The 24467-nt window shown below is 35.3% G+C and overlaps 3 protein-coding genes and 1 non-coding gene across 4 annotated transcripts; 3 read left to right on the forward strand and 1 right to left on the reverse strand.

Annotated features, from left to right (window-relative positions):
* Positions 1-5538: 5538 nt before the first annotated feature.
* LOC130961111 (vesicle-associated protein 1-2-like) lies at positions 5539-9208 on the forward strand. Its single transcript, XM_057886794.1, has 8 exons — positions 5539-5751; positions 5907-5977; positions 6120-6201; positions 6801-6916; positions 7050-7214; positions 7304-7351; positions 7839-7916; positions 8857-9208. The coding sequence occupies exons 1-8, from the start codon at positions 5700-5702 to the stop codon at positions 8965-8967; spliced, it is 723 nt and encodes a 240-aa protein (XP_057742777.1). The 5' UTR covers positions 5539-5699; the 3' UTR covers positions 8968-9208.
* Positions 8946-11788, reverse strand: LOC130961110 (uncharacterized). The gene is made up of 6 exons (XM_057886793.1): positions 11279-11788; positions 10991-11098; positions 10711-10848; positions 10527-10587; positions 9983-10107; positions 8946-9600 (listed from the first exon to the last, which is right to left on the reverse strand). The coding sequence occupies exons 1-6, from the start codon at positions 11660-11662 to the stop codon at positions 9541-9543; spliced, it is 876 nt and encodes a 291-aa protein (XP_057742776.1). The 5' UTR covers positions 11663-11788; the 3' UTR covers positions 8946-9540.
* Positions 11789-14044: 2256 nt separating this feature from the next.
* On the forward strand, positions 14045-16672 carry LOC130963403 (uncharacterized). Its single transcript, XM_057889525.1, has one exon. The coding sequence runs from the start codon at positions 14045-14047 to the stop codon at positions 16670-16672; it is 2628 nt and encodes an 875-aa protein (XP_057745508.1).
* Positions 16673-23690: 7018 nt separating this feature from the next.
* Positions 23691-23798, forward strand: LOC130964806 (small nucleolar RNA R71). Its single transcript, XR_009080879.1, has one exon. It is a non-coding gene; the product is annotated as a small nucleolar RNA R71 (small nucleolar RNA).
* Positions 23799-24467: the final 669 nt, after the last annotated feature.

The following is a 24467-nucleotide window of genomic DNA, read 5'->3' on the forward strand; positions in this document are numbered from 1 at the left end:
ATTATGTACTTTAAAAAGTGAAGATCCATTATAATTCACTATCTTCATATATTATTGACCAATTACATAAACAAAGTTAGGTTCAAAATTGAATGTTAATTTTCTAATGATTAAGGTATTCTTCTTGTTTATGTTATTGTAATTTAAAAAAAAAAAAACTTCTTAAATCTTAATGGAAATTTTGTTTTAACACCCTTCTTAAAGTGCAATTTGCTTTGTACTATTCAATTATTCTTTGCTTGATCTTAAAACTGCATGAAAACAAATTAAAGCTAGGTTGAACATTGTAATTCATCAATTGCTTCCATATTCCAACAGATGAAAACTTTGACATCTTGTGAATAAGGATATTGTTGATGAAATTAACATTATTCCTGACATAGATTTTAAGATTTCTTTAGAACATCATAAACACTTCACTTTATCTTAAGCATATTATACAAATTCTTTCTGAAAAAAATAAAATAAAAAATTACTTTTCCCAAAACTCATAGAGACACATATAATGAATTGTTTTTTTTTTTTTTTTTGTAATCTATGAAATAATTTTTTATGTCAGATAAAATTGCTTTTCACAACATGTAAAAAATGCGACTCATATTTGTATAATACACTTTTATTTGTGTCCTATTTTAATAGAATTTTTTAATTTTAAATCTATATTCACATTTTTAAGCTGTAATATTTACTTAAATTAAAAAAAATATTCTAATAATTTATCCAAATTAGAAGTTGGGTGTAAAGTGTTCCATCAAGTAGCTAGATATGGAACATCTAAACAATTGCTTGCAATTAAAGTTCCACATAGTTCTGGAAAAGAACTGAAACCACCATTGACCATTATAATATAATTTTTTTGGTGTCTTTCCAATTTCAATGTTAGCTTATATCTTAAAGACAAATGTGTCCTATACTCTTATTGTAATGATGACATGTTCTTCATTAATTTAATTCACTAACCCCATATTATTAGTATATAGGCATTTTTTTTAATTATTCATGAAAAGATTAATTAGATATAAAATAATTAATCACATTAAATACTATGTGCGAAGAAACACCTAACATGAAAATTAACAACTGTACTAGCAAAGAGTAAGGACTAGTCTATTGTTCAATGATATGAGTTGTTGCCCTTTTCTTATTTTGTGGGGGCATGAATTATTATTCGTACAAACTATATATCCCTCATTTCAGACACTGGAAAAATTTTAACAATCACATCAACTCCTTTGAAATATGTACTTCCGCAAATCTTAATAACTCTATTTTTTTTGAAAAAAAAAAGAAAATTGAAGATTCCATCAAACTTCATCCACATAATTAAGTAATCATCCGCCACATTCAAGTATTCAGCTACTTAGTGATTAATGTCTTCATATATATATATATATATATATATATATATATATATATATATATACTAATCGGAAATAATAATAATATTGTTACAGAACATACAATTATAGTGGAGTTCTTGATGAGACTTGTTGTTCTTACATACATAAAGTAAATTGGCGATGAGAGAACAAATAATATTAGGGAAATGTTTTTGACTCCCTAAACTATCTATATTTAGTGCCAATTGCTCATAATAATAATAATAATATAATAATATAATAATAATAATAATAATAAAGTTATTCTCCTTTTTTATGAGATAATGAGACCAACATTTTCAATTCAGTTCCATTCTTAGTTCATAAGCCAATAACAACTCGATCTGATCTAATTTCTTGAATAATTTTTTTTAATTTAGTTAAATAACTCACTCAATAATTCTAATACATTTCAAAATAGTATACTATAATAAATTGCATTCATTTTTGCTTTCTATTTGTCTATAATTATTCTGTATATGCAGTAAATTAGTCATTTTGATTGTTAAAATAAAATTTGAAAGTTAAACTTATATTATTATATAACAGATTATATTTTAGCATTAAATATACTGACGCCGTATCTTCTGAAATCAATTTACATACATTTTTCTTTTTAATTATTTTAAAAAATATTATGTAATTGATCATACATAAATTGACATTTAATGGTTATTTATGTTGAATTTGTTAATAATTTTAATATTTTATTTCATATTTTTTTAATAATTATTATACTTCTTTCTTATATTTTAGTGAGTTAATCATCAATAATTAATAATTTTAATTCTACAGATTATATTTTGACGCCAAGTATGAATACGTAATATATACTGGTGTCAGTTTAAATACTTCTCTCTTCTCAATTATTTTTTAGAAAAATATTATATAATCAATCATACACAAATCAATATTTAATAATTAATTATGTTCAGATTTATTAATAATTCTGATATTTTATTTCATATCCTTTTAGTAATTATCGTTATTCTTCTTTATATTTTCGTGAATCAATGATTCTAATATTTTATTGGTTTAATTATTCTATTAATCTATATAATTTTAACTAAATTTGTAATTAGGTTCATATACTTCTTCTCCTTTTAATTGGTTTTTTAGGTAGATTGCTTTTAATTTTATAATTAAGTAATTTTTAGTGTAAAAAATATTAAAATTAATTGAATATTTTTTTGTAAATTAAAGATATATATCATAATTAAAAATCTAATTAAACTTTTATAAAATAACCTAATTATAAAATTAAAAATAGTATAAAAATTTAATTGAAAAAAAAGTATAAAAACCTAATAAAAAACTTAGTAAAACTATGAGGAGCCAGTTTACATGTTAGTGCTATTTTTAGAAAATATTATGTATTAAGTAATTAGATTTATTAATATTTAATAATTAGTTATTATAAGATTTGCCAATAATTATAATATTTTATAATATCTTTTTAATAATACCTTAATTCTTTTTTATATCTATATGAATATTATATATCTTTTAATTAATTCTTGAATCTTTCTTATTTAATGTTTTAAATATAGTATATTTTTTTATTTCTATCTATTATTAAATTTATCTAAATAGTTAGAGAGTTATTTGTTAATATTTTTTAATAATATATTATTATTTTCTACTACTCAAATAAATCAATATTATTATTATTACTATTATTACTAATTTGACAATATTTAGTGAATACATATAAAATTTACTTTAAAATATTTTAGTTTATTTTTTCTTATAAATATTGAGTTATTTGTTCAATGCATCCAATACCTTTTCTTTATTAAATATAAGTATTCTGTGAATTTCTTTATTTTATAGATTATTTGGTATTAGTATAAATTAAATAATAAAAAATTATATAAAAGACATTTTTTTTTATAAATTGCATGAGTATATACACTAGTTTAAAATACTTTAAAGAGGATAATTAGAAAATACTTTATAACCAATCATTTTTCTTTATATATCTAAATTTGTCATTGACCTTTTGAGAAAAATAAATTTTGGAAGCCATCTTATAGTACATTATAAATACATCCAAATTAATATTATATATAGAAAATGCTGAAAGGATATTTTCATTTACTAGAATTTTTTGTTAAAATAATGATCAAATATCAATATAAAATACATTGACAATATATATGCTAACAGTCGGGAAAGGATTAATGGCCGAATTATTGTAATATAAGGTCGACATGTATAAAATGGTAATATTTCTTATTATTTCATTTACCTATATTGGGATATTAATAGCTAAAGCTTTTTAATTTACACAAAGTTTACGTACAACTTTCTCTTCATTATATATCATAGAATTTCAAAATCATCAAAAGTCATTCAATTCCAATAAGCCCAATGATTATATGTTTCTCCACCTTTCGTTTTCAATGATACAACATATATATTCCTCTCTTGCTTGTTGGTTTGTTATGCAATATATATATATAAAATAAAATTAAGATACCCTCAAATCTTGAAAAAAAATTATCATAAAATTATTTATTCAAAAAATTAAGTTGATTGATAAAAATATACAAATGATTAAATATCTTACATGTCTTGTCATATATATAAAATTTTTTAAAAGAATTTTTTTCTAAATTTATGTAATTTTATATAGATTATTTTTCTCTATTTATTTTATCTTATGCTAATAATTTTTTGGAAATCAATAAGAATTAAACTCTATGCTAATGAAAAAAGTCTGCTACGATATTATTAAATTATTCTAAAAGAATAAACTTTAAAGTAAAACAAAATTTTGGAATGAACACTGTAAATTTTCATTTTGATAATATTATTTTAAAATTAATAGATAAATGATCAAATTTATCCTTAAAATATCATTCATTCTCTAAATTAGTCTCCAATTTTTTTTAAATCAAAATCGTCATTCAAAATTTTAAATTAATCGCATTAGTACTTCTGTCATTTTTTTATTGACAACGCCAAAATTTATTAATGTGTCACGTTAAATGATACTACAACATATATATAGGGGCATTAATCGACTATTAGCATGATAAGTTTATGAAATTAGATCAAATTAAAATCTAATTGAGGAGGGGACTTGAAACATATTAAAATCTCTTAATTTGAGATTGATTTGATTTAATTTCATAAACTTATTATGCTAACTGCCAATTAGGATCACTCGATCTGTCATATGTGTTGTGGTGTCATTTAAAATTTTACATCAACAAATTAATCGAAAACTAATTTGATTAAAAAATCTTTCAAGAATTAATTTAAAAAATGAGTGATTTTTTGAAAACTAATTTAACTATTTATTCTAAATTTAATATATAGTATTTTGTTATTAATACATTTTATATTACAATTGGAAATATATCTCAAATTAAAAATGTTAATATTTACTAACTAAAATTTATTCTAAACTAATAATATTTAATTTTTATTTTCCTTTATTTTACAATTTTATAAAAAAATTTATATTTTTGTTTTAATGTCCAAACAAGCCAAATATGTCCTCTAAATAGCTCCACATTTATCTATCTATCTATACAAATAATGACTTAATGATGGATTGCATTTTGTAAAAAAAAAGTATCGGAAGACAATGAAAATACTAAATAATATGAACAATAAATATATTGAATATTTATTTTATTAGGCATATAGATGATTATTTTAATATTAAAATTTAGATAAATAATTTAGAGATATGATATATTTTTATTTAATTAATAATTATTTATATTATTTAAAATGATCATTATTTACCTATCACTCTCTATATCAATCCTGTTACATTTATACGGATAATAATTTCAGTTAGCCATGGTGTACAAAAGTATTTATTTGATATTCATAAGAAAATATTAATTATAAATAAATTTATTTGTTAGAGATTTGATTATTTATTATTATAAATTTGATTGATTATTCTACTGGTTGATTATTTAATTAAATTATTTAATAATACATAATTATTTATTTATGTAAAATTTTTACGTATAAAAACCAAACTCATTAAAAAATAAATAAAAGAAAAGACGAAAAAGAAAACTTGATCTAAGTTTCCTTCTTTTATTATTTTAAAATTTCTTAGTCAGATCAATCAATTATTCAAGTAAAAAGACAAAAGTACCCTTGGTGCTGATCTTTGGCAAACCTTTCCACATACACCATACCAACAAAAACCCACACTGTCCCACGTTTGTTGCTTTTGCAACTTGCTCCTCTCTCTCTCTCTCTCTCTCTCTGTGCAACAACCGTTTTAACTCGCCGGAAACTGCCGCTGATCTTGTTCTCCGGAGATCATCCCCGATCCCATCCGCCATGAGTTCCGGCGAGCTTCTCCACATACACCCCCAGGAGCTGCAGTTCCCCTGTAAGCTAAAAAAAAAATGCTTACTTTTCAATGAAAAATTCGATTTTTATTTCTTTTCTTTTCTTCTTTTTACTTATAAGTTTGAATTTTGCATCTGGGGTGTTCTAATTTTCTTATAATTTGTGGTTTTGGCTTCTGGGGTTTTGTTGGAACAGTTGAATTGAGGAAGCAGATCTCTTGCTCTTTGCAGCTCTCTAACAAAACAGATAACTATGTGGCTTTCAAGGTTCCCAATTTTTACTTGAATTTCTCTTTTCATTTTCTTGTCAATTATGTTTTTCTTTAGGGTTTTGTTGAATTTTTGTGCTGTGTATGTCATGGAGATTTGTGATTTTTTATTTGTGGTGGAATTGATTTGTGTTTTTTAGGTTAAGACAACAAACCCAAAGAAGTACTGTGTAAGACCTAACACTGGAATTGTGTTGCCAAGGACTACATGTGATATTATAGGTTTCTTTCTAACCTCTCTCTCTCAAGCAATCTTTTGTTAGAATCTGTGTTCCCTGAACTCAAATGACAGTTGGTTTTTATAATTGGCAATTTTCTTTGTTAGTCCTTTTTCTTTGGTAAAATTTGAATTTTGATATACATTTGCTTAAATATGTTTTGTACCATGAATCAATCATATCTTGTCTTTATATGATCTTTGAGCTGTGTTTGGTAAGTGTCTCAAGATAGAAAACACAGAAACATTAAGACTTTAAGAGAATGGAGACAGAGACAATACTGTCCTAGTCCGAAGTTTTTGAAGATGGAAAATTGTTTCAGGTTTTTCATGGATGGAAAATTGAGCCAATTTTGTCACTTTCTTGTCGTGTCTCTCAATGTTTCTATATTTCTATTTTAGGACAATTATCAACAAGGCCGTGAGGTTTGTCAAACACTTCTAATAATGTGCCTATACACGATTGGATAGCGCAATAAAAAAATTTAACTGTCACTTAATCACTTTTTCAAAACTAATTCAATTTTTTATATAATTTTCCTCCTATGTGCAAGTTTCCAACTGGTCCTTTTGCATATTGATTTTGCATGTCTTTATATTTCAGTGACAATGCAAGCCCAGAAGGAGGCACCACCTGATATGCAATGCAAAGATAAGTTTCTCCTTCAAAGTGTAGTTGCACCATCCGGAGCAACCCCAAAAGATATTACTCCAGAAATGGTATCCATTTAACTAAACAAGAAAGTGATTCTTATAGAATAACTATATGTTAAATGTATCTGATAAAACAATGTATGATGTTTTCATACGCCCTTAATAACCTAGTAGTTATCCATGTTTGCTGCTTGTATAGTTCAATAAAGAATCTGGCCATGATGTAGAAGAGTGCAAATTGAGAGTTGTTTATGTTTCCCCTCCTCGACCACCGTCCCCTGTCCAAGAAGGTTCGGACGAAGAGTCCTCGCCTCGAGCATCTATTTCAGAAAATGGGCATTCAAGTGTTCCTGAATTTACAGCTGTATGTAATTGGTGGATTAGATGATATTTTCTGACAAAAAACTTCACTTTATCATCCTGATTGATTATTTCAATAAACATGCATTGCAGGCTTCAAAAGCTTTCAATGAGCACGCCGAACAGGATGGTTCAATTGAGGTGACCTATATCTCTCTCTATAACACCTTTCTGTTCCATGATATTTAGAAGGATACATTGTTATCGCCCTTGGTCTTCACATTAGAATCCATATGGTGCACATTTGTGGAAAGCTAATGTGTTCTGTTTGCAATTGACCCCAACCTAAACATGCAAGCAACCATAACTCCATTTAATCCCTATTCTCTTTAAAGGGTTATGCTAATTAAGGGACCAGTTTATGAGCCACGTGGTTAGCTTGCCGCATTGTTTGACTCTGCCTGTAATTCCTGAACGTACTGGAATCGACAATTTGAAAGATTATTTATTCATTTTGTTTCATTTTAGTTACATTAGTTATTGTAATAGTTGAACAAATGTACTAGTAGACTCCATTTCTTATAGGTTGTAATGGCCGTCTTATCTCTACTATCTGTACCAGAAGCTTGGCATTGCGAATTTGGAAAAATTGGTGCTTGATTCCTTTTTTTGACTCTTATTATTTCAGGCAAGGGCTCTTATTTCGAAGATCACCGATGAGAGGAATTCTATTATTGATCAAAATAAAAGACTTCAGCAAGAACTGGTACAGAATTTATTTAGAAGAAAAAAAATTCTTTTATGCATGTTCTTACACTAGTTATTTCCTTTGAACACAGAATTGCACAGAAAATTGTTATATACTTAGTTTGGTATTTATATTTAATTATTTTGGACCTTCTCACTCTATATGAAAGAAAATTTTACAATCAAGTGATCATGTCCGAAGAATTAGATATTGAGTTGACAGTATAGAAAATTTCATATCATCTTATTCTTCTAAGTTCTGTCCATAGTCAATTGTATCTGAATATCTCGAAATCTTGTCTATGGTTCTATTTGATAAGGGATAAGAAAAGTGGAGACAGATGAACAAAAGGAAACCTGATGAGTTTTCAATTTCTAAAATGATATTCTTACCCTTCAGATCACAAGAAATAGTATGCTATTCAATTTATGTTGTTTATAGGTGCTGATACTGTTTGTTCTCTTTTCCCCTAAACTTATTATTTTGGTCGTTCCTTCGCCTATCCTACTATGCTTTGCCCGTTATTGAGTTACTTTCTATACACCATCAAATTAGATTCTGCCATGTAGACAAAAACAGCTAATGCTTGATTGTATTCATAGTTAACATCCAATCAAGTACTGATTCTTCTATCTTTTCACACCATCTTACTTCATCTACATGGAAAATTCTAGAGATTTGGAAATATATGCCAAAATGATGTGCATTTAGTTAATCTTATGGGTAACCCCACCACTTTATCTCATCCAGAAACATCATGGTTTTATAATTTCTATTGAGGATTCTGATTGCTGTCTTAGTTGTATTGCTTAGTTATCAATAGCACATATAAACAGTTGAGACAATTGGTGCCAAAGTTAATGATTGCATCATATTTTTTCATTATTGCAACTATTTAATCACAATTATGATTGTTTAATGCAAAGCTATGGTTTGGTATGGAATCTTGTATTTGCAGGAACTTCTGAGGCGTTCTGCAAAGAGAGGTGGTGGTGGTATCCCATTTATATACGTAGTGCTTGTTGGCATTATTGGCATCATTTTGGGTTTCCTACTGAAGAGAACATGACCTACTATATGTTATTGCCAGCACCAAGAACATTGTGTGATATGAATGAAGAAAACGCCAATTAATGTAATGTTGTGTTGCAACTAGAAATTTGGGATTGTGATCTGGCATAGGTACTTGTATCGGCAAAAGCAATGGTTAGACAGTAGACAGGTTTAAGAAATTTGGAAATTTGTATAACAATCTTATTTTATGTGGCACAGATGATTGAATTTTATTTTTAGGTTTGCCATTTCTGTGATACTATTTTTGGTTTTCACAAAAATAAGGAAAAAGAAAAATTATTAAGTGGTATTGTGATTCTAAACTAATATACTAGCCACTAGACCAAATTAGATGCTACTTTACCCAACAGCTGTCAAATTAACAAAATTAGAATATTTAAAAGTTTAGTGTTAGATATACGTAATTTTCAAATACCTAGAGTTTGAAATATGTCAATTTCATCACGATGACAATTGCTATTACATGGGAGAGAGTAAACGTCATTATGTGTCACTCCACACGAAATCAATACATTCAGAGTCTCTCTAGTGATAGCAAATGTATACAGGCTTTTGCTATATGACAAAATTAAGTCTCTCTAATCAAGTTGCATCGAACAGCAATCTTCCGGAAATCGTCAAGGCTTATCTGCAGCACAACAAATCATTCTTAAGTAGTTAATTACATATGGTCAAAATAGATGTCATTCTATAATATTTTAGCAATATCAAAGTTCAAGTTGAAAATGGTCAAGTTGTAGAGCCTAGATGGTGATTGATGTTCTTCTTGATGTCCAACCAAAAACAAACGGCTAAATTACATCCTTGAGATTTGGTGAAATTAATCTTTACCTGCCTCTATTTGTTCATATACATATTAATCCTCCCCAAAAACTAAAAACCTTCCTTTAGGGGAGGTCAAGAACTATTTTATTTAAAATAAAGGATCGGATTGAACTTAACCGAAATTCTAGAGGCAAGTGTAATTTTCCCAACACAAGAACAATTGAAAAATGCTATTTAATACTGACCCTTCCATCTCCATCACTATCAAAGCAACGAATCATATCGACCAATTCTTTGTCAGTCCAAGAGAAATCATGAGCTGTGGCTGCTCTTTGTAGATCTCTCATTGATACAGTTCCTTTTCCTGCTTCTGCACGCCACAACTTCACTTGTCATTGTCAAGCACCAACACCTTGTGATGAGTTAAAAACAGCAAAGGAAAAAGCTTTCTACTCTCATTTACACACAAGATTAGAACCTAGTCATAATAAAATAATTACATAAGCAAGATATTGCTTAATCTCATCCTAATCAATGTCAAATATGTGATACCTAAAACAGAAATATAGACTTACCATTTGAAGAAGGTATATACTATAGAGGCCAAATCAATGCATACAAAAACATAGAGCATTAGAGCAAATTGCTTATGCGATAAACATTAATAATATAGAATTGTGATGGGCTAAAAATGGCTTCTTAGACTATATTGGAAAATTGAGAGCTTAATGAGGAAAAAAAAAAAAAGAAATGGTTCCTTTTTTTATGGATAACAGTAGAAGACATTACCATCAAGCTGGAAGAAGTGTACAATGAGTTCATCTTCAGTCATTTGCAGTCTACTAGCAAACTGTAGTCACAATCAAAATATTAACTAAAAGATATGTGAATGAAGCACTCCAATAATTCAAGTTAAAAAAATTATAAAGAAGATGAATTTTCTGAATAGATAAATGAATGACTCAATACAAACCGATTTCTTGTTCTTCTTTCTTTCTTTATCTTCTTGATTTTGAATATTCCTCTTTTTCTCAGACTTGGTAATGTTCTTCACTAAATGTTTGGAAGAGGAATCTTCTACACCACTTTCTTGCAGAGAAAGAGCAATTGCCTATCCACAACTATAATATAGTTAGAGAAATGTTTGTTGCACTAGTTTATCGAAAACGCTAAACCAACTAATGTGGTTAAATTGGTTAGGATGTATATAACAAACAAAACAAAAACAAACATGATCTAAACATCAAAATTACCAGCCTCAAAGCTTCATCTTCATCATCACCATCAATGTACTCTGAATTCCTATTACAATGCTTCTTCCCAGACACTTTAGCTTTCATTTTTAAACCTTTGTCCTTCACCTGTTGCATAGGTATGAGGACAGTAATAAACATCATAATTGGGTAGCTTTATCTTAAATTGAACATTCTACCAACACCAACAACAAAACAAGTAACTCAATTTTGCAATTTTTGCCCCATTTCAACAACAGCAACCAGAAAAGGTTAAACCCTAAAATAACAAGGTTTTCAGTGAAATACCTTCCTTTTGCGCGATCCAGAAGCATTTCCGATCACAAATTCTTCATCTTTATCGTCCGAAGAATCTGATACTGGTTCTTCTGCATCATCGTCGGGGATATACTCATCATCATTATCATCATGATCATCTAGTTCTTCTTCTTCTTCTTTGAGCTTCTCTTTCCCTTTTCTGTTCAACAAGGAAGACGCCATTTTATGCAGACCTAGTGCCTCCAGCTTTGCGTTATTCTCCGCTATTCTCGATAGCCTCTGCTTCTCGTACTCCGAAACCGTCTTTGCGGTCTCGGCAACGGTGGTTTCTTCCGCCTCTTCCTCTTCCTCGCCGGAGCTTGAAGCTGAGGCATCGTCATCTGGATCAGAATCAGGTACATCGCGTCTTGACATTTTTCCTTTTTCCCTCCAATTAATCGAAAATTTCACGCTTTTCCCAATTCCACTTTCACGAGTTCGTGAATTGAAGCGCCACGCCGCCACACCCACACACTCGGAGTTTCGGCGGGTAACGTGGGATCAGCGCTGCCTTTTTCCCCCTCATTTTTTTGGTTTCGTTAATTTGGGTCAACAGTTGGGCCTATTGGGCCTAACAAATGTCAACTACAAAATTTTAAATTACTTTTTCTAAGGCCCAAAACACTCGTAATTTATACCCATAAATAAAAAAAATCAATTTTAATTGATTTAGTGGTTAGTTCAATAGTACGTTTAAACAAGTGTTGAGAGTTCGAATTATTTTTTGTGCATGCAGCAACCTGTGTAGCAAACCGTTAAATAAAACTTCGTTTCGCAACGAATTTGTCCTTAATCTATCGTGTTAGGAGATATTGTAAGAAAAAAAAAAAAACAAAGAATTCACTCCTGACTTCCTGAGTCTCCTCTTCATTTTTTTACACGGCAAACTTCTTTGCTCCCATTCTCTGAATGCTTGTTAAGGGAAAAAAATGGAATAAAATAAAAAATATCAAAAATCCAAATGTTAAAATTTTAGTCTTTTACATCATTTCAAAATAAATTGAGTAAGTTATTCTAAGAAGACTCGAATCCAAATTTGTGTAGAATGTATCCCAAACTTTTTACTTGAGTGGCCAGTCTACTCATAAAAAAAAAACAAAAAAAAAGTAAAAAACAACATAAAATATAATAAAATGGCGCATGATAAAATAAATATTTAAGGGTGAAATGAAATCATGCTGTTTTGACCTTTGAGTAGTAAATAATGTAGCATATCATACCTCATCGTTTTCTTGCATCAGAAGGTTGACGTCTGGATTAATACCAAACAAAATTTAACGTTTTGAGGACAAAATTGATGTCCCATCATAATAAGTCTTTCGAGAACTATACTATATATAGTTTGAAGCTTCACCCTTTGTATTTTAAGAAAATTCCATGTCTTGTATTCTTTTTTGGTTTTTTATCGTTAATTTAGCTTAACGACATACCATATCTAAGATTACCATGTAAAAAGATATGTATGTGCAAATTATCCGGCTTTTATAAATCAAAATGTTTGTATAAGATTTTATGTTTTATTTGACTAAATCGTGTTCCTAACTTTTAATATTGACCCTACCCTGTTCCATAATTTGGTGGTTATGATAATGACTTCAATCAATACAACACTTGCGTTGTTATGAACCAACTAATACTAAACCGCCGGAAATTATTTTTAATATAGAAATAGAGATGATGTTTTATTTAAATATTAATATTTGAAGTGTATTATAATATTATAAAAATTATTTGATACAATTCTCACGGATTAGTCAAGATGTTACAATGTGTTCAATACGCGAATATTATCACGTGTTGACTTTCCACTTATAAAATTCATCCATCTGTAGTTATACTAAATAATCTCATTTCTAACAAAAAATACTAATATTTTTTCATATAAAAAAAATCAGCCCTAAACTGCTTAATTAGTTAGTTAGCATATTAAAGTTTGTTTGGAATATAAATATAAAATACTTTTATTTATTCGAGATGAGTTACTAATTTTCAAAAAATTTTAAAAAATTCACCAATTTATTAATTTTTATACTTAATACAATAACTCAATAATCAATATTCTTATTTATTTTCCTAACAAATTCTAATATGCTAACCAACAAAGTAAGCGACCCAATATTAATGGGGTCATAACATAGATTCATCGTTAACACTAAAAATAATTAAACCTTTCAATAAAGCCTGAACCATGTTTTTTTCCTATGTCCCTAAATTCAATGCGAATAGATGTTTATGACAAACTGCCTCACCATATTTAATTTGACTTCAAAAGTAGATCATAATAGCAAATAAAAGGGTAAAAAATCCAAATAAGCCAAGGAGAGTTGAAAATTACCCAAATCAGCCAAATCAAAAATCCACACCTGAATCCACCAGGACGAATTATTATATAATTCGAATCAATTAGATTCGAATTATGCTAACAAGTAATTTGAATTGATATGATTCGAATTACTAGGAAGGCAACAAACTAATGTAATTCGAGTTGAGTTAATTCGAATTACAAGGAAGGAAACAAATGAAAGTAAATCGAATTGAGTTAACTCGATTTACTAGGAACGAAACAACATAGAGTAATTCGAAACAACTTGTCTCGAATTATACTTTGCAAATTCGAATTTAGTTAATTCGAATTACTAGGTTAGTTTGTCATACAACCTAATTCGAAACGAATTGTTTCGAATTACATATATATAGTGCGAGCCAGGGCTGTATATATATGCTGTGAACTCATGATGCTCTCAACAAAGAGGGGAGATGGCTAGTGAGGACAGTTTCCTAGTTCTGGTACATTACAGAGGGTCGATAAAGAGAAAAACTCGGTCCGGCGTGAAGTTCACTGATAAGGATCCCCTATGTATTATCGTGACGCCAACAACCACCTACGATGCTCTTGTTAGCTCTGTGCTGGAGAAGCTTGGTCTTGAAGGAGTTAAAAGGGTCAAGAAGTTTTTCTACCGCATTCCAACAGCGGTGCTCCATGACACCGTGAAGTTTGATTGTTTCACAATCGGTAGTGACGAGGACTTGCAGGTTATGTTTCTTTCTCGTAGGCAGTTTCCCGAGGTAAGGACACCAGAGCTGTTGGCAAAGTTGGTTGATGTGGTATCTAGCTCGGGTGGTTCGAACCGGAATGCCAATACTATAGCCGTGGTTGCCGGCTCGAGCTCGAGACCTGCTGTTGCTTCATCCTCTGCTCCTGTGTATGAGCCACCGATGCAGCCTGTTGCGTCCCCTTCGTTTGCCGTTGATCTGAGCGGCAATGTTGGAGACGAGGTTCGGTATGGGGAACATATTCCCACCGAGGTACATTGTCCCACACCGGCTGGTGTTGGTGATGGTTTGTTTGATGATCCAGATGACGATGACGTTGAGTCGGATATGATCGCTGATGAAAGCGGCGATGATGTTGGAACTACTGTTCCGAGAAGGGCTACAGGTAGATCTAGTTCTGGCACACAGCAGTATCCACCCCATTTTTTCTCGTTGGACCTGGATGCCATGCGGCAGGACGAAAACGCTCTGCAACCCTCAGGATTTGGCGCTAGAGATACTGAGGGGTCTGCCGGTATGAACAAGTTCCAGGTTGGCCAACAATTTCAGGATAAAGATGAGGCGCTGTTGAGTGTGAAGACGTACAGTATCCGCCGAGGGGTCCAGTACAAGGTCGTTGAGTCCGACTACCGCAGGTATGTGGGAAAGTGTTCTGAGTTTGGGAATGGGTGCACATGGCTAATTCGGTTGAGTCTCCGACAGCGGAAGGGTATCTGGGAAGTGAAGCGATACAACGGACCGCATACATGTCTTGCCAGCTCCATCTCCAGCGACCATAGGAGTCTGGACTACCATATCATATCCACCTTCATTATGCCGATGGTTAGGGCTGATGCAGCTGTGAACATCAAGGTGCTTCAAAATGCCACGGCCGCACACTTTGGGTTCAGGCCTACGTACAGGAGGGTATGGATGGCGAAGCAGAAGGCCGTTGCCGTCATATATGGGGACTGGGACGAGTCGTACAATGAGCTCCCTAGGTGGGTTTTAGGAGTTCAGCTGACGATGCCTGGCACTGTAGCCGTCCTCAGGACTTGCCCTGTTCGAGTTGGGGGACAGGTTGACGAGTCTCAGGTTTATTTTCATAGGCTGTTCTGGACTTTCCCCCCTTGTATCCAGGCATTCCGTCATTGCAAGCCTTTGGTGAGTATTGATGGCACCCATCTATATGGGAAGTATGGGGGAACACTGCTAGTCGCCATTGCACAGGACGGAAACTCGAACATCCTCCCCGTGGCATTTGCACTCGTTGAGGGTGAGAATGCTGAGTCATGGTCTTTCTTTCTTTCCCACCTCCGTGAGCACGTGACACCTCAGCCGGGTCTGTTAGTTATTTCAGATAGGCATAACGGCATCAAAGCAGCCCTCGAGGCTCCGGATGGGGGATGGCTACCCCCTGCTGCGTACCGGGCGTTCTGCATTCGACACGTTGCAGCGAATTTTGCCTTGACGTTCAAGGGAAAAGATGCCCGGAGGCTTCTTGTTAACGCCGCATATGCCAAGACCGAGGTGGAGTTCGACTACTGGTTTGACATTCTGCGGTCTGAGAATCCGGCAATGTGTGACTGGACGAACCGAATCGAGTATTCGTTGTGGACACAGTACTGTGATGAGGATCGGAGATTCGGGCACATGACGACCAATATTTTGGAATGTGTCAACTCAATCCTGAAGGGGGTAAGAAACCTCCCTGTTTGCTTGCTGGTGAAGGCCACATACGGAAGGCTAGCTGAGCTATTTGTCCGTAAGGGTAGGGAGGCCGAGGCTCAGATGGGTACTGGACAACAATTCAGTCAATACCTAGTAAAGTGTATCGAGGCCAACCTGAGGACAGTCAGGTGCTTCACGGTGACTGTTTACGACAGGGATAACTCGGAGTACACCGTTGCTGAGACGACTCCGACAGGTTCATTCTCTCTTGGTACGTACAGGGTCTCGTTAGGGTCTCAGACTTGTGATTGTGGATACTTCCAAGCACTCCATTTTCCCTGTCCGCACGCACTGGCATGCTGTGCTTATTCACGACTTACATGGCAGCCTTACGTCCACGAGGTCTATCGCCTGAGTTCCGTCTTCGGTGTCTATCAGATGGGATTTACCCCTCCCATTCCAGAGGGTTTCTGGCCACCTTACGCCGGGCCTACCGTTATACCGGATCCGAGTATGAGGCGTGCGAGGGAGGGTCGTCCTAGATCCACAAGAATTCGCACCAACATGGATGAAGCAGATCCGAACCGGCCAAAGAGATGTGGCCTCTGCAGGCAGCCAGGTCACACCAGGCGTAGTTGTCCACAAGCCGCAGGCCCCAGCGGGACTGCTGGAAATCAGTAGGCTGTTAGGTTTGTCTGTTTTTAGTTGTTAATCTATTAGCACTTATCTTCTACTTCAGTTAGCAATCATTGTTCTCTGTGCAACTAAGATGTTTCCAATGAGTAATTAAACCTGTTAATCGTACCAAATATTTCTGTTGAATTTCTTTTAAATGATTGCAATTAATATCCAAAACAACCAACATTGTATCATGGGATGACTGATAATGAATAACATAACATCAAACTATATTTCATAACATAAAATTAGAATACATCAAAGTAAATGACATAACAAAACATCAAAATACATAACATAACATCGAATAACATAAACAACAAAGTACATACTATAACAATGATAACCAACAATAAGGTACACAATATACATATAACAACATGACATACACCACTAGCCATATATCATCTAAATAGGTGCGATCCAGTGCCGCAACGGCGTGGGACTCGTGTGCGGTAACCCCTACGTATAAGTGGCTCCTCATCCTCAATCGAGTCGTCGCTGTCATCCGGGGCTGGCTCTCTCGGGGTCATAGACGCAACATGCACGGGTCTGGATGATGACGGGCCGGCAACTGAATGTGACCCAACAGTCTGTGCCGATGCTGGGGTCCCACCCATGGCAAAAGGATGCGCAACAGCTACCGTGGCAGGCTCGTTTAGATCTACATCCAGCGGTGCCTGTGCCCCTGTTGTGTGAACCCGTCCTGCTGCAGCCTCATCCTCCTGCATGATGGTCCGGATATCATCAAGGAAATGCGGCCCACCGAACTCGGCCACAACGCCATCACTAGCAAGGAAGTCTCCAAACATCGAGCCAGGACTCACCCATGGAGTGCTCTCCTGAAGGGTATGATCATCACCGGGAACACCTACGAAATAATCTCCAAGACCTCCACCACCAAGCCCAGCATCAGCGTGACTCGTTGGCCGGCGAAATTGTGAACTATACTTTTTCACAACTCTCATAATCCCTGGTAATGGCTCCAAAAACTTGGTGCGCTCAATACCATGGCATTACACAACTTCGCACAACTAACCAGCAAGTGTACTGGGTCGTCCAAGTAATAAAACCTTACGTGAGTAAGGGTCGATCCCACGGAGATTGTTAGTATTGAAGCAAGCTATGGTCATCTTGTAAATCTTAGTCAGGCAAACTCAGATATATATGGTGATGAACGAAAATAACATAGAAGATAAAGATAGTGATACTTATGTATATCATTGGTGTATGAGCTTCAGACAAGTGTATGAAGATGCCTTCCCTTCCGTCTCTCTGCTTTCCTACAGCCTTCATCCAATCCTTCTTACTCCTTTCCATGGCAAGCTCGTGTAGGGTCTCACTGTTGTCAGCAGCTACCTCCCATCCGCGCAGTGAAAGCTAATGCAAAGCACTCTGTCACAGTGCCGCCAATCACCGGTTTGGTTCCCTCCCCTACCGGAATAGAATAACTCTTTTGCGTCTGTCACTAACGCCCAGTAGGTTACAGGTTTGAAGCACATCACAGTCATTCAGTCATTGAATCCTACTCAGAACACCACAGACAAGGTTAGACCTTCCGGATTCTCTTGAATGCTGCCATCAGGTCCTGCCTATACCACGAAGACTCCGAAGAATCCAAGAGATATTCACTAAGCCTCGAATGCTTGTAGAACAAGAATGGTTGTCAGTCACCTTGTTCATAGGTGAAGAACAAGTGATATCTTGGTAAAAGAATAAGCGGAATTGAATGGAAGAACAATAGTAATTGCATTAATACTCGAGGTACAGCAGAGCTCCACACCCTTAATCTATGGTGTGTAGAAACTCCACCGTTGAAAATACATAAGAACAGGGTCTAGGCATGGCCGAATGGCCAGCCTCCCAAAGATCTAAGATAGCATAAAAGTCTTGATAGCTACCAAAATCTCGATAAAAGCTCCTTAATACAATAGTAAAAGGTCCTACTTATAGAAAACTAGTACATAGATGAGTAAATGACATAAAAATCCACTTTCGGGCCCACTTGGTGTGTGCTTGGGCTGAGCAATCAAGGAAATTCGTGTAGAGACCTTTTCTGGAGTTAAACGCCAGCTCCCATGCCAGTTTGGGCGTTTAACTCCAACTTTTATTCCTGTTCCGGCGTTTAACGCTGGAATTCCTGAGGCCGGATTGCTTTGCGGGTTTGGGCCATCAAATCTTGGACAAAGTATGGACTATTATATATTGCTGGAAAGCCCTGGATGTCTACTTTCCAACGCCGTTGAGAGCGCGCCAATTGGGCTTCTGTAGCTCCAGAAAATCCACTTCGAGTGCAGGGAGGTCAGAATCCAACAGCATCTGCAGTCCTTTTTGGTCTCTGAATCAGATTTTTGCTCAGGTCCCTCAATTTCAGCCAGAAAATACCTGAAATCACAGAAAAACACACAAACTCATAGTAAAGTCCAGAAAAGTGAATTTTAAATAAAAACTAATAAAAATGTACTAAAATCTAACTAAAAGATATCAAAAACATACTAAAAACAATGCCAAAAAGTATACAAATTATCCGCTCATCACAACACCAAACTTAAATTGTTGCTTGTCCTCAAGCAACTGAAAATCAAATAAGATCAAAAGAAGAGAATATGCAATGAATTCCAAAAACATCTGTGAAGATCAGTATTAACTAGATGAGCGGGGCTTTTAACCTTCTGTCTCTGAACAGTTTTGGCATCTCAATCTATCCCTTGAAATTCAGAATGGTTGGCTTCTTTAGGAACTCAGAGTCCAGATAGTGTTAATGATTCTCCTAGTAAAGTATGATGATTCTTGAACATAGCTATTTATTGAGTCTTGGCTGTGGCCCAAAGCACTCTGTCTTCCAGTATTACCACCGGATACATACATGCCACAGACACATAATTGGGTGAACCTTTTCAGATTGTGACTCAGCTTTGCTAAAGTCCCCAATTAGAGGTGTCCAGGGTTCTTAAGCACACTCTTATTTGCCTTGGATCACAACTTTATTTCTTTTCTTTTTTTTTTTTTTTTTTTTCGAATTTTTTTTTTTTTTTTTTTTTTTGAATAGCTTTTTCTTGCTTCAAGAATCTTTTTATTGATTTTTCAGATCCTCAGTAACATGTCTCCTTTTTCATCATTCTTTCAAGAGCCAACATTCATGAACCACAAATTCAAGATATATATGCACTGTTTACACATACATTCAGAGAACAAAAATATTGCCACCACATCAAAATAATTAAACTATTATAAAATTCAAAATTCATGCAATTCTTCCTTTTTCAATTAAGCACATTTTTATTCAAGAAAGGTGATGGATTCATAGGACATTCATAACTTTAAGGCATAGACACTAAGACACTAATGATCATAAGACACAAACATGGATAACATAAAGCATAAAATTCGAAAATCAAAGGAATAAAGAACAAGGAAATCAAGGAATGGGTCCACCTTAGTGATGGCGGCTCTTCCTTGCTTTTGAAGGTCCTATGGAGTGCTTGAGCTCCTCAATGTCTCTTCCTTGTCTTTGTTGCTCCTCCCTCATGATTCTTTGATCTTCTCTAATTTCATGGAGGAGAATGGAGTGTTCTTGATGCTCCACCCTTAGTTGTCCCATGTTGGAACTTAATTCTCCTAGGGAGGTGTTTAGTTGCTCCCAATAGTTTTGTGGAGGAAAGTTCATCCCTTGAGGAATCTCAGGGATTTCTTGATGAGAGGGGTCTCTTGTGTATTCCATCCTTTTCTTGGTGATGGGCTTGTCCTCATCAATGGGGATATCTCCTTCTATGTCAACTCCAACTCATGAACTTCTATTTCTTCTTCAATCATGATGCTATGGATCATGATGGCCCGGTCTATGGTAACTTCGGACCGGTTGCTAGTGGGAATGATTGAGCGTTGTATGAACTCTAACCATCCTCTAGCCACGGGTTTGAGGTCATGCCTTCTCAATTGAACCGGCTTTCCTCTTGAGTCTTGCCTCCATTGTGCGCCCTCTTCACATATGACTGTGAGGACTTGGTCCAACCTTTGATCAAAGTTGACCCTTCTAGTGAAAGGATGCTCATCTCCTTGCATCATAGGCAAGTTGAACGCCACCCTCACACTCTCCGGACTAAAATCCAAGTATTTCCCCCGAACCATAGTAAGATAATTCTTTGGATTCGGGTTCACACTTTGGTCATGGTTCTTTGTGATCCATGCATTGGCATAGAACTCTTGAACCATCAAGATTCCGACTTGTTGAATGGGGTTGGTAAGTACTTCCCAACCTCTTCTTCGGATCTCATGGCGGATCTCCGGATATTCACCCTTTTTGAGTGAAAAGGGGACCTCGGGGATCACCTTCTTCAAGGCCACAACTTCATAGAAGTGGTCTTGATGCACCTTTGAGAGGAATCTATCCATCTCCCATGACTCGGAGGTGGAAGCTTTTGCTTTCCCTTTCCTCTTTTTAGAGGTTTCTCCGGCCTTTGGTGCCATAATGGTTATGAAAAAGCAACGCTTTTACCACACCAAACTTAAAATGTTTGCTCGTCCTCGAGCAAAAGAAGAAAGAAGAGAGTAGAAGAAGAAGAAATGAAGAAGAGGGAGATGGTGGTGTATACGGCCAAAGAGGGAGAAGAAAGGGTGTTTAGGTTGTGTGAAAATGAAGAGTGGAAGAAGGGTATTTATAGGAGAGAGGGGTGTAAAAGGTTCGGCCATTTGAGGGTGGGTTTGGGAGGGAAAGTGGTTTGAATTTGAAGGGTGAGGTTGGTGGGGTTTTATGAAGGATGGATGTGAGTGGTGAAGAGAAAGATGGGATTTGATAGGTGAGGGGTTTTTGGGGAAAAAGTGTTGAGGTGATTGGTGAATGGGGGAAGAAGAGAGAGAGTGATGGTAGGGTCCTGTGGGGTCCACAGATCCTGTAGTGTCAAGGAAAAGTCATCCCTGCACCAAAAGTTGCTCAAAATCACGTTTTGAGCCATTTCTGGCGTTAAACGCCGGGCTAGTGCCCATTCCTGGCGTTTAACGCCAGGTTGTTGCCCTTTACTGGCGTTTAACGCCAGTCTGGTGCCCTTTTCTGGCGTTAAACGCCCAGAAAGGTGCCAGACTGGGCGTTAAACGCCCAACTGCTAGGCTTACTGGCGTTTAAACGCCAGCAGCTTCTTCCTCCAGGGTGTGCTGTTTTTCTTCCTGTTTTTCATTCTGTTTTTGCTTTTTCAATGGATTTTGTGACTTCTTATGATCATCAACCTACAAAAAAGATAAAATAACAAAAGAAAATAGTTAACTATAAAACATTGGGTTGCCTCCCAACAAGCGCTTCTTTAGTGTCATTAGCTTGACAGAGGACTCCCATGGAGCCTCAGAAACACTCAGAACCGTGTTGAAACCTCCCAACACCAAACTTAGAGTTTGAATGTGGGGTTTCAACACCAAACTTAGAGTTTGGTTGTGGCCTCCCAACACCAAACTTAGAGTTTGACTGTGGGGGCTCTGTTTGGCTCTGTTTTGAGAGAAGCTCTTCATGCTTCTTCTCCATGATGATAGAGGGATATCCTTGGGCCTTAAACACCATGGATTCTTCATTCACTTGAATGATCAACTCTCCTCTATCAACATCAATCACAGCCTTTGCTGTGGCTAGGAATGGTCTGCCAAGGATGATGGATTCATCCATGCACTTCCCAGTCTCTAGGACTATGAAATCAGTAGGAATGTAATGGTCTTCAATCTTCACCAAAACATTCTCTATAAGTCTATGAGCTTGTTTTCTTGAATTGTCTGCCATCTCTAATGAGATTCTTGCAGCTTGCACCTCAAGGATCCCTAATTTCTCCTTTACAGAGAGGGGCATGAGGTTTACACTTGACCCTAAGTCACACAAGGCCTTCTTGAAGGTCATGGTGCCTATGGTACAAGGTATAGAAAACTTCCCAGGATCCTGCCTCTTTTGAGGCAGTTTCTGCCTAGACAAGTCATCCAGTTCTTTGGTGAGCAAGGGAGGTTCATCCTCCCAAGTCTCATTTCCAAATAACTTGTCATTTAGTTTCATGATTGCTCCAAGGTATTTAGCAACTTGCTCTTCAGTGACATACTCATCCTCTTCTGAGGAAGAATACTCATCAGAGCTCATGAATGGCAGAAGTAAGTCCAATGGAATCTCTATGGTCTCATTTTGAGCCTCAGATTCCCATGGTTCCTCATTGGGGAACTCACTGGAGGCCAGTGCACGCCCATTGAGGTCTTCCTCAGTGGCGTTCACTGCCTCTCCTTCCTCCCAGAATTCGGCCATGTCTATGGCTTTGCACTCTCCTTTTGGATTTTCTTCTGTATTACTTGGGAGAGTGCTAGGAGGGAGTTCAGTAACTTTCTTGCTCAGCTGACCCACTTGTCCTTCCAAATTTCTGATGGAGGACCTTGTTTCATTCATGAAACTTTGAGTGGTCTTTATTAGATCAGAGACCATTGTTGCCAAGTCAGAAGTATTCTGCTTAGAACTCTCTGTCTGTTGCTGAGAAGATGATGGAAAAGGCTTGCCATTGCTAAACCTGTTTCTTCCACCATTATTGTTATTGAAACCTTGTTGAGGTCTCTCTTGATTCTTCCATGAGAGATTTGGGTGATTTCTCCATGAAGAATTATAGGTGTTTCCATAGGGTTCTCCTAGGTAATTCACCTCTTCCATGGAAGGGTTCTCAGGATCATAAGCTTCTTCCTTAGATGAAGCATCCTCAGTACTGTTTGGTGCATTTTGCATTCCAGACAGACTTTGAGAAATCAAATTGACTTGTTGAGTCAATATCTTATTCTGAGCCAGTATGGCATTCAGAGCATCAATCTCAAGAACTCCTTTCTTCTGATTAGTCCCATTGTTCACAGGATTCCTTTCAGAAGTGTACATGAATTGGTTATTTGCAACCATTTCAATCAGCTCTTGAGCTTCCGCAGGCGTCTTCTTCAGATGAAGAGATCCTCCTGCAGAGCTATCCAAGGACATCTTAGATAGTTCAGAGAGACCATCATAGAAAATACCTATGATGCTCCATTCAGAAAGCATGTCAGAAGGACATTTTCTGATCAATTGTTTGTATCTTTCCCAAGCTTCATAGAGGGATTCTCCATCCTTTTGTCTAAAGGTTTGGACTTCCACTCTAAGCTTGCTCCATCTTTGTGGTGGAAAGAATTTTGCCAAGAAGGCATTGACTAGCTTTTCCCATGAGTCCAGGCTTTCTTTAGGTTGAGAGTCCAACCATATTCTAGCTCTGTCTCTTACAGCAAAAGGGAATAGCATCAGTCTATAGACCTCAGGGTTAACCCCATTAGTCTTGACTGTATCACAGATTTGCAAGAATTCAGCTAAAAACTGATGAGGATCTTCCATTGGAAGTCCATGGAACTTGCAATTCTGTTGCATTAGAGAAACTAATTGAGGCTTAAGCTCAAAGTTGTTTGCTCCAATGGCAGGGATAGAGATGCTTCTCCCATAAAAATCAGGAGTAGGTGCAGTAAAGTCACCCAGCACCTTCCTTGCATTGTTTGCATTGTTGTTGTTTTCTGCTGCCATGTTTTCTTCCTTGAAGAATTCGGTCAGGTCCTCTAAAGAGAGTTGTGCTTTGGCTTCTCTTAGCTTTCTCTTCAAAGTCCTTTCAGGTTCAGGATCAGCTTCAACAAGAATGCCTTTGTCCTTGTTCCTGCTCATATGAAAGAGAAGGGAACAAGAAAATGTGGAATCCTCTATGTCACAGTATAGAGATTCCTTTAAGTGTCAGAGGAAAAGAGAAATAGAAAGAAGAAGGAGAAGATAAATTCGAACTTTAGTTAGATAAGG

The sequence above is a fragment of the Arachis stenosperma genome, chromosome 2 (genome assembly GCF_014773155.1).
Source record: "Arachis stenosperma cultivar V10309 chromosome 2, arast.V10309.gnm1.PFL2, whole genome shotgun sequence".
Lineage (NCBI taxonomy): Eukaryota > Viridiplantae > Streptophyta > Magnoliopsida > Fabales > Fabaceae > Arachis > Arachis stenosperma.

Bases quoted from the DNA above. Each gene is read 5' to 3' on its own strand.
- LOC130961111 (XM_057886794.1), top strand. From the start codon at position 5,700: ATGAGTTCCGGCGAGCTTCTCCACATACACCCCCAGGAGCTGCAGTTC. The intron at 6,202-6,800 runs GTTTCTTTCTAA...TTTATATTTCAG, and splicing joins GACTACATGTGATATTATAG to TGACAATGCAAGCCCAGAAG. The intron at 7,215-7,303 runs GTATGTAATTGG...CATGCATTGCAG, and splicing joins GTGTTCCTGAATTTACAGCT to GCTTCAAAAGCTTTCAATGA.
- LOC130961110 (XM_057886793.1), bottom strand. From the start codon at position 11,662: ATGTCAAGACGCGATGTACCTGATTCTGATCCAGATGACGATGCCTCA. The intron at 11,099-11,278 runs GTATTTCACTGA...CCTATGCAACAG, and splicing joins CTGGATCGCGCAAAAGGAAG to GTGAAGGACAAAGGTTTAAA. The intron at 10,849-10,990 runs GTAATTTTGATG...AGTTGTGGATAG, and splicing joins AAGATGAAGCTTTGAGGCTG to GCAATTGCTCTTTCTCTGCA.
- LOC130963403 (XM_057889525.1), top strand. From the start codon at position 14,045: ATGGCTAGTGAGGACAGTTTCCTAGTTCTGGTACATTACAGAGGGTCG.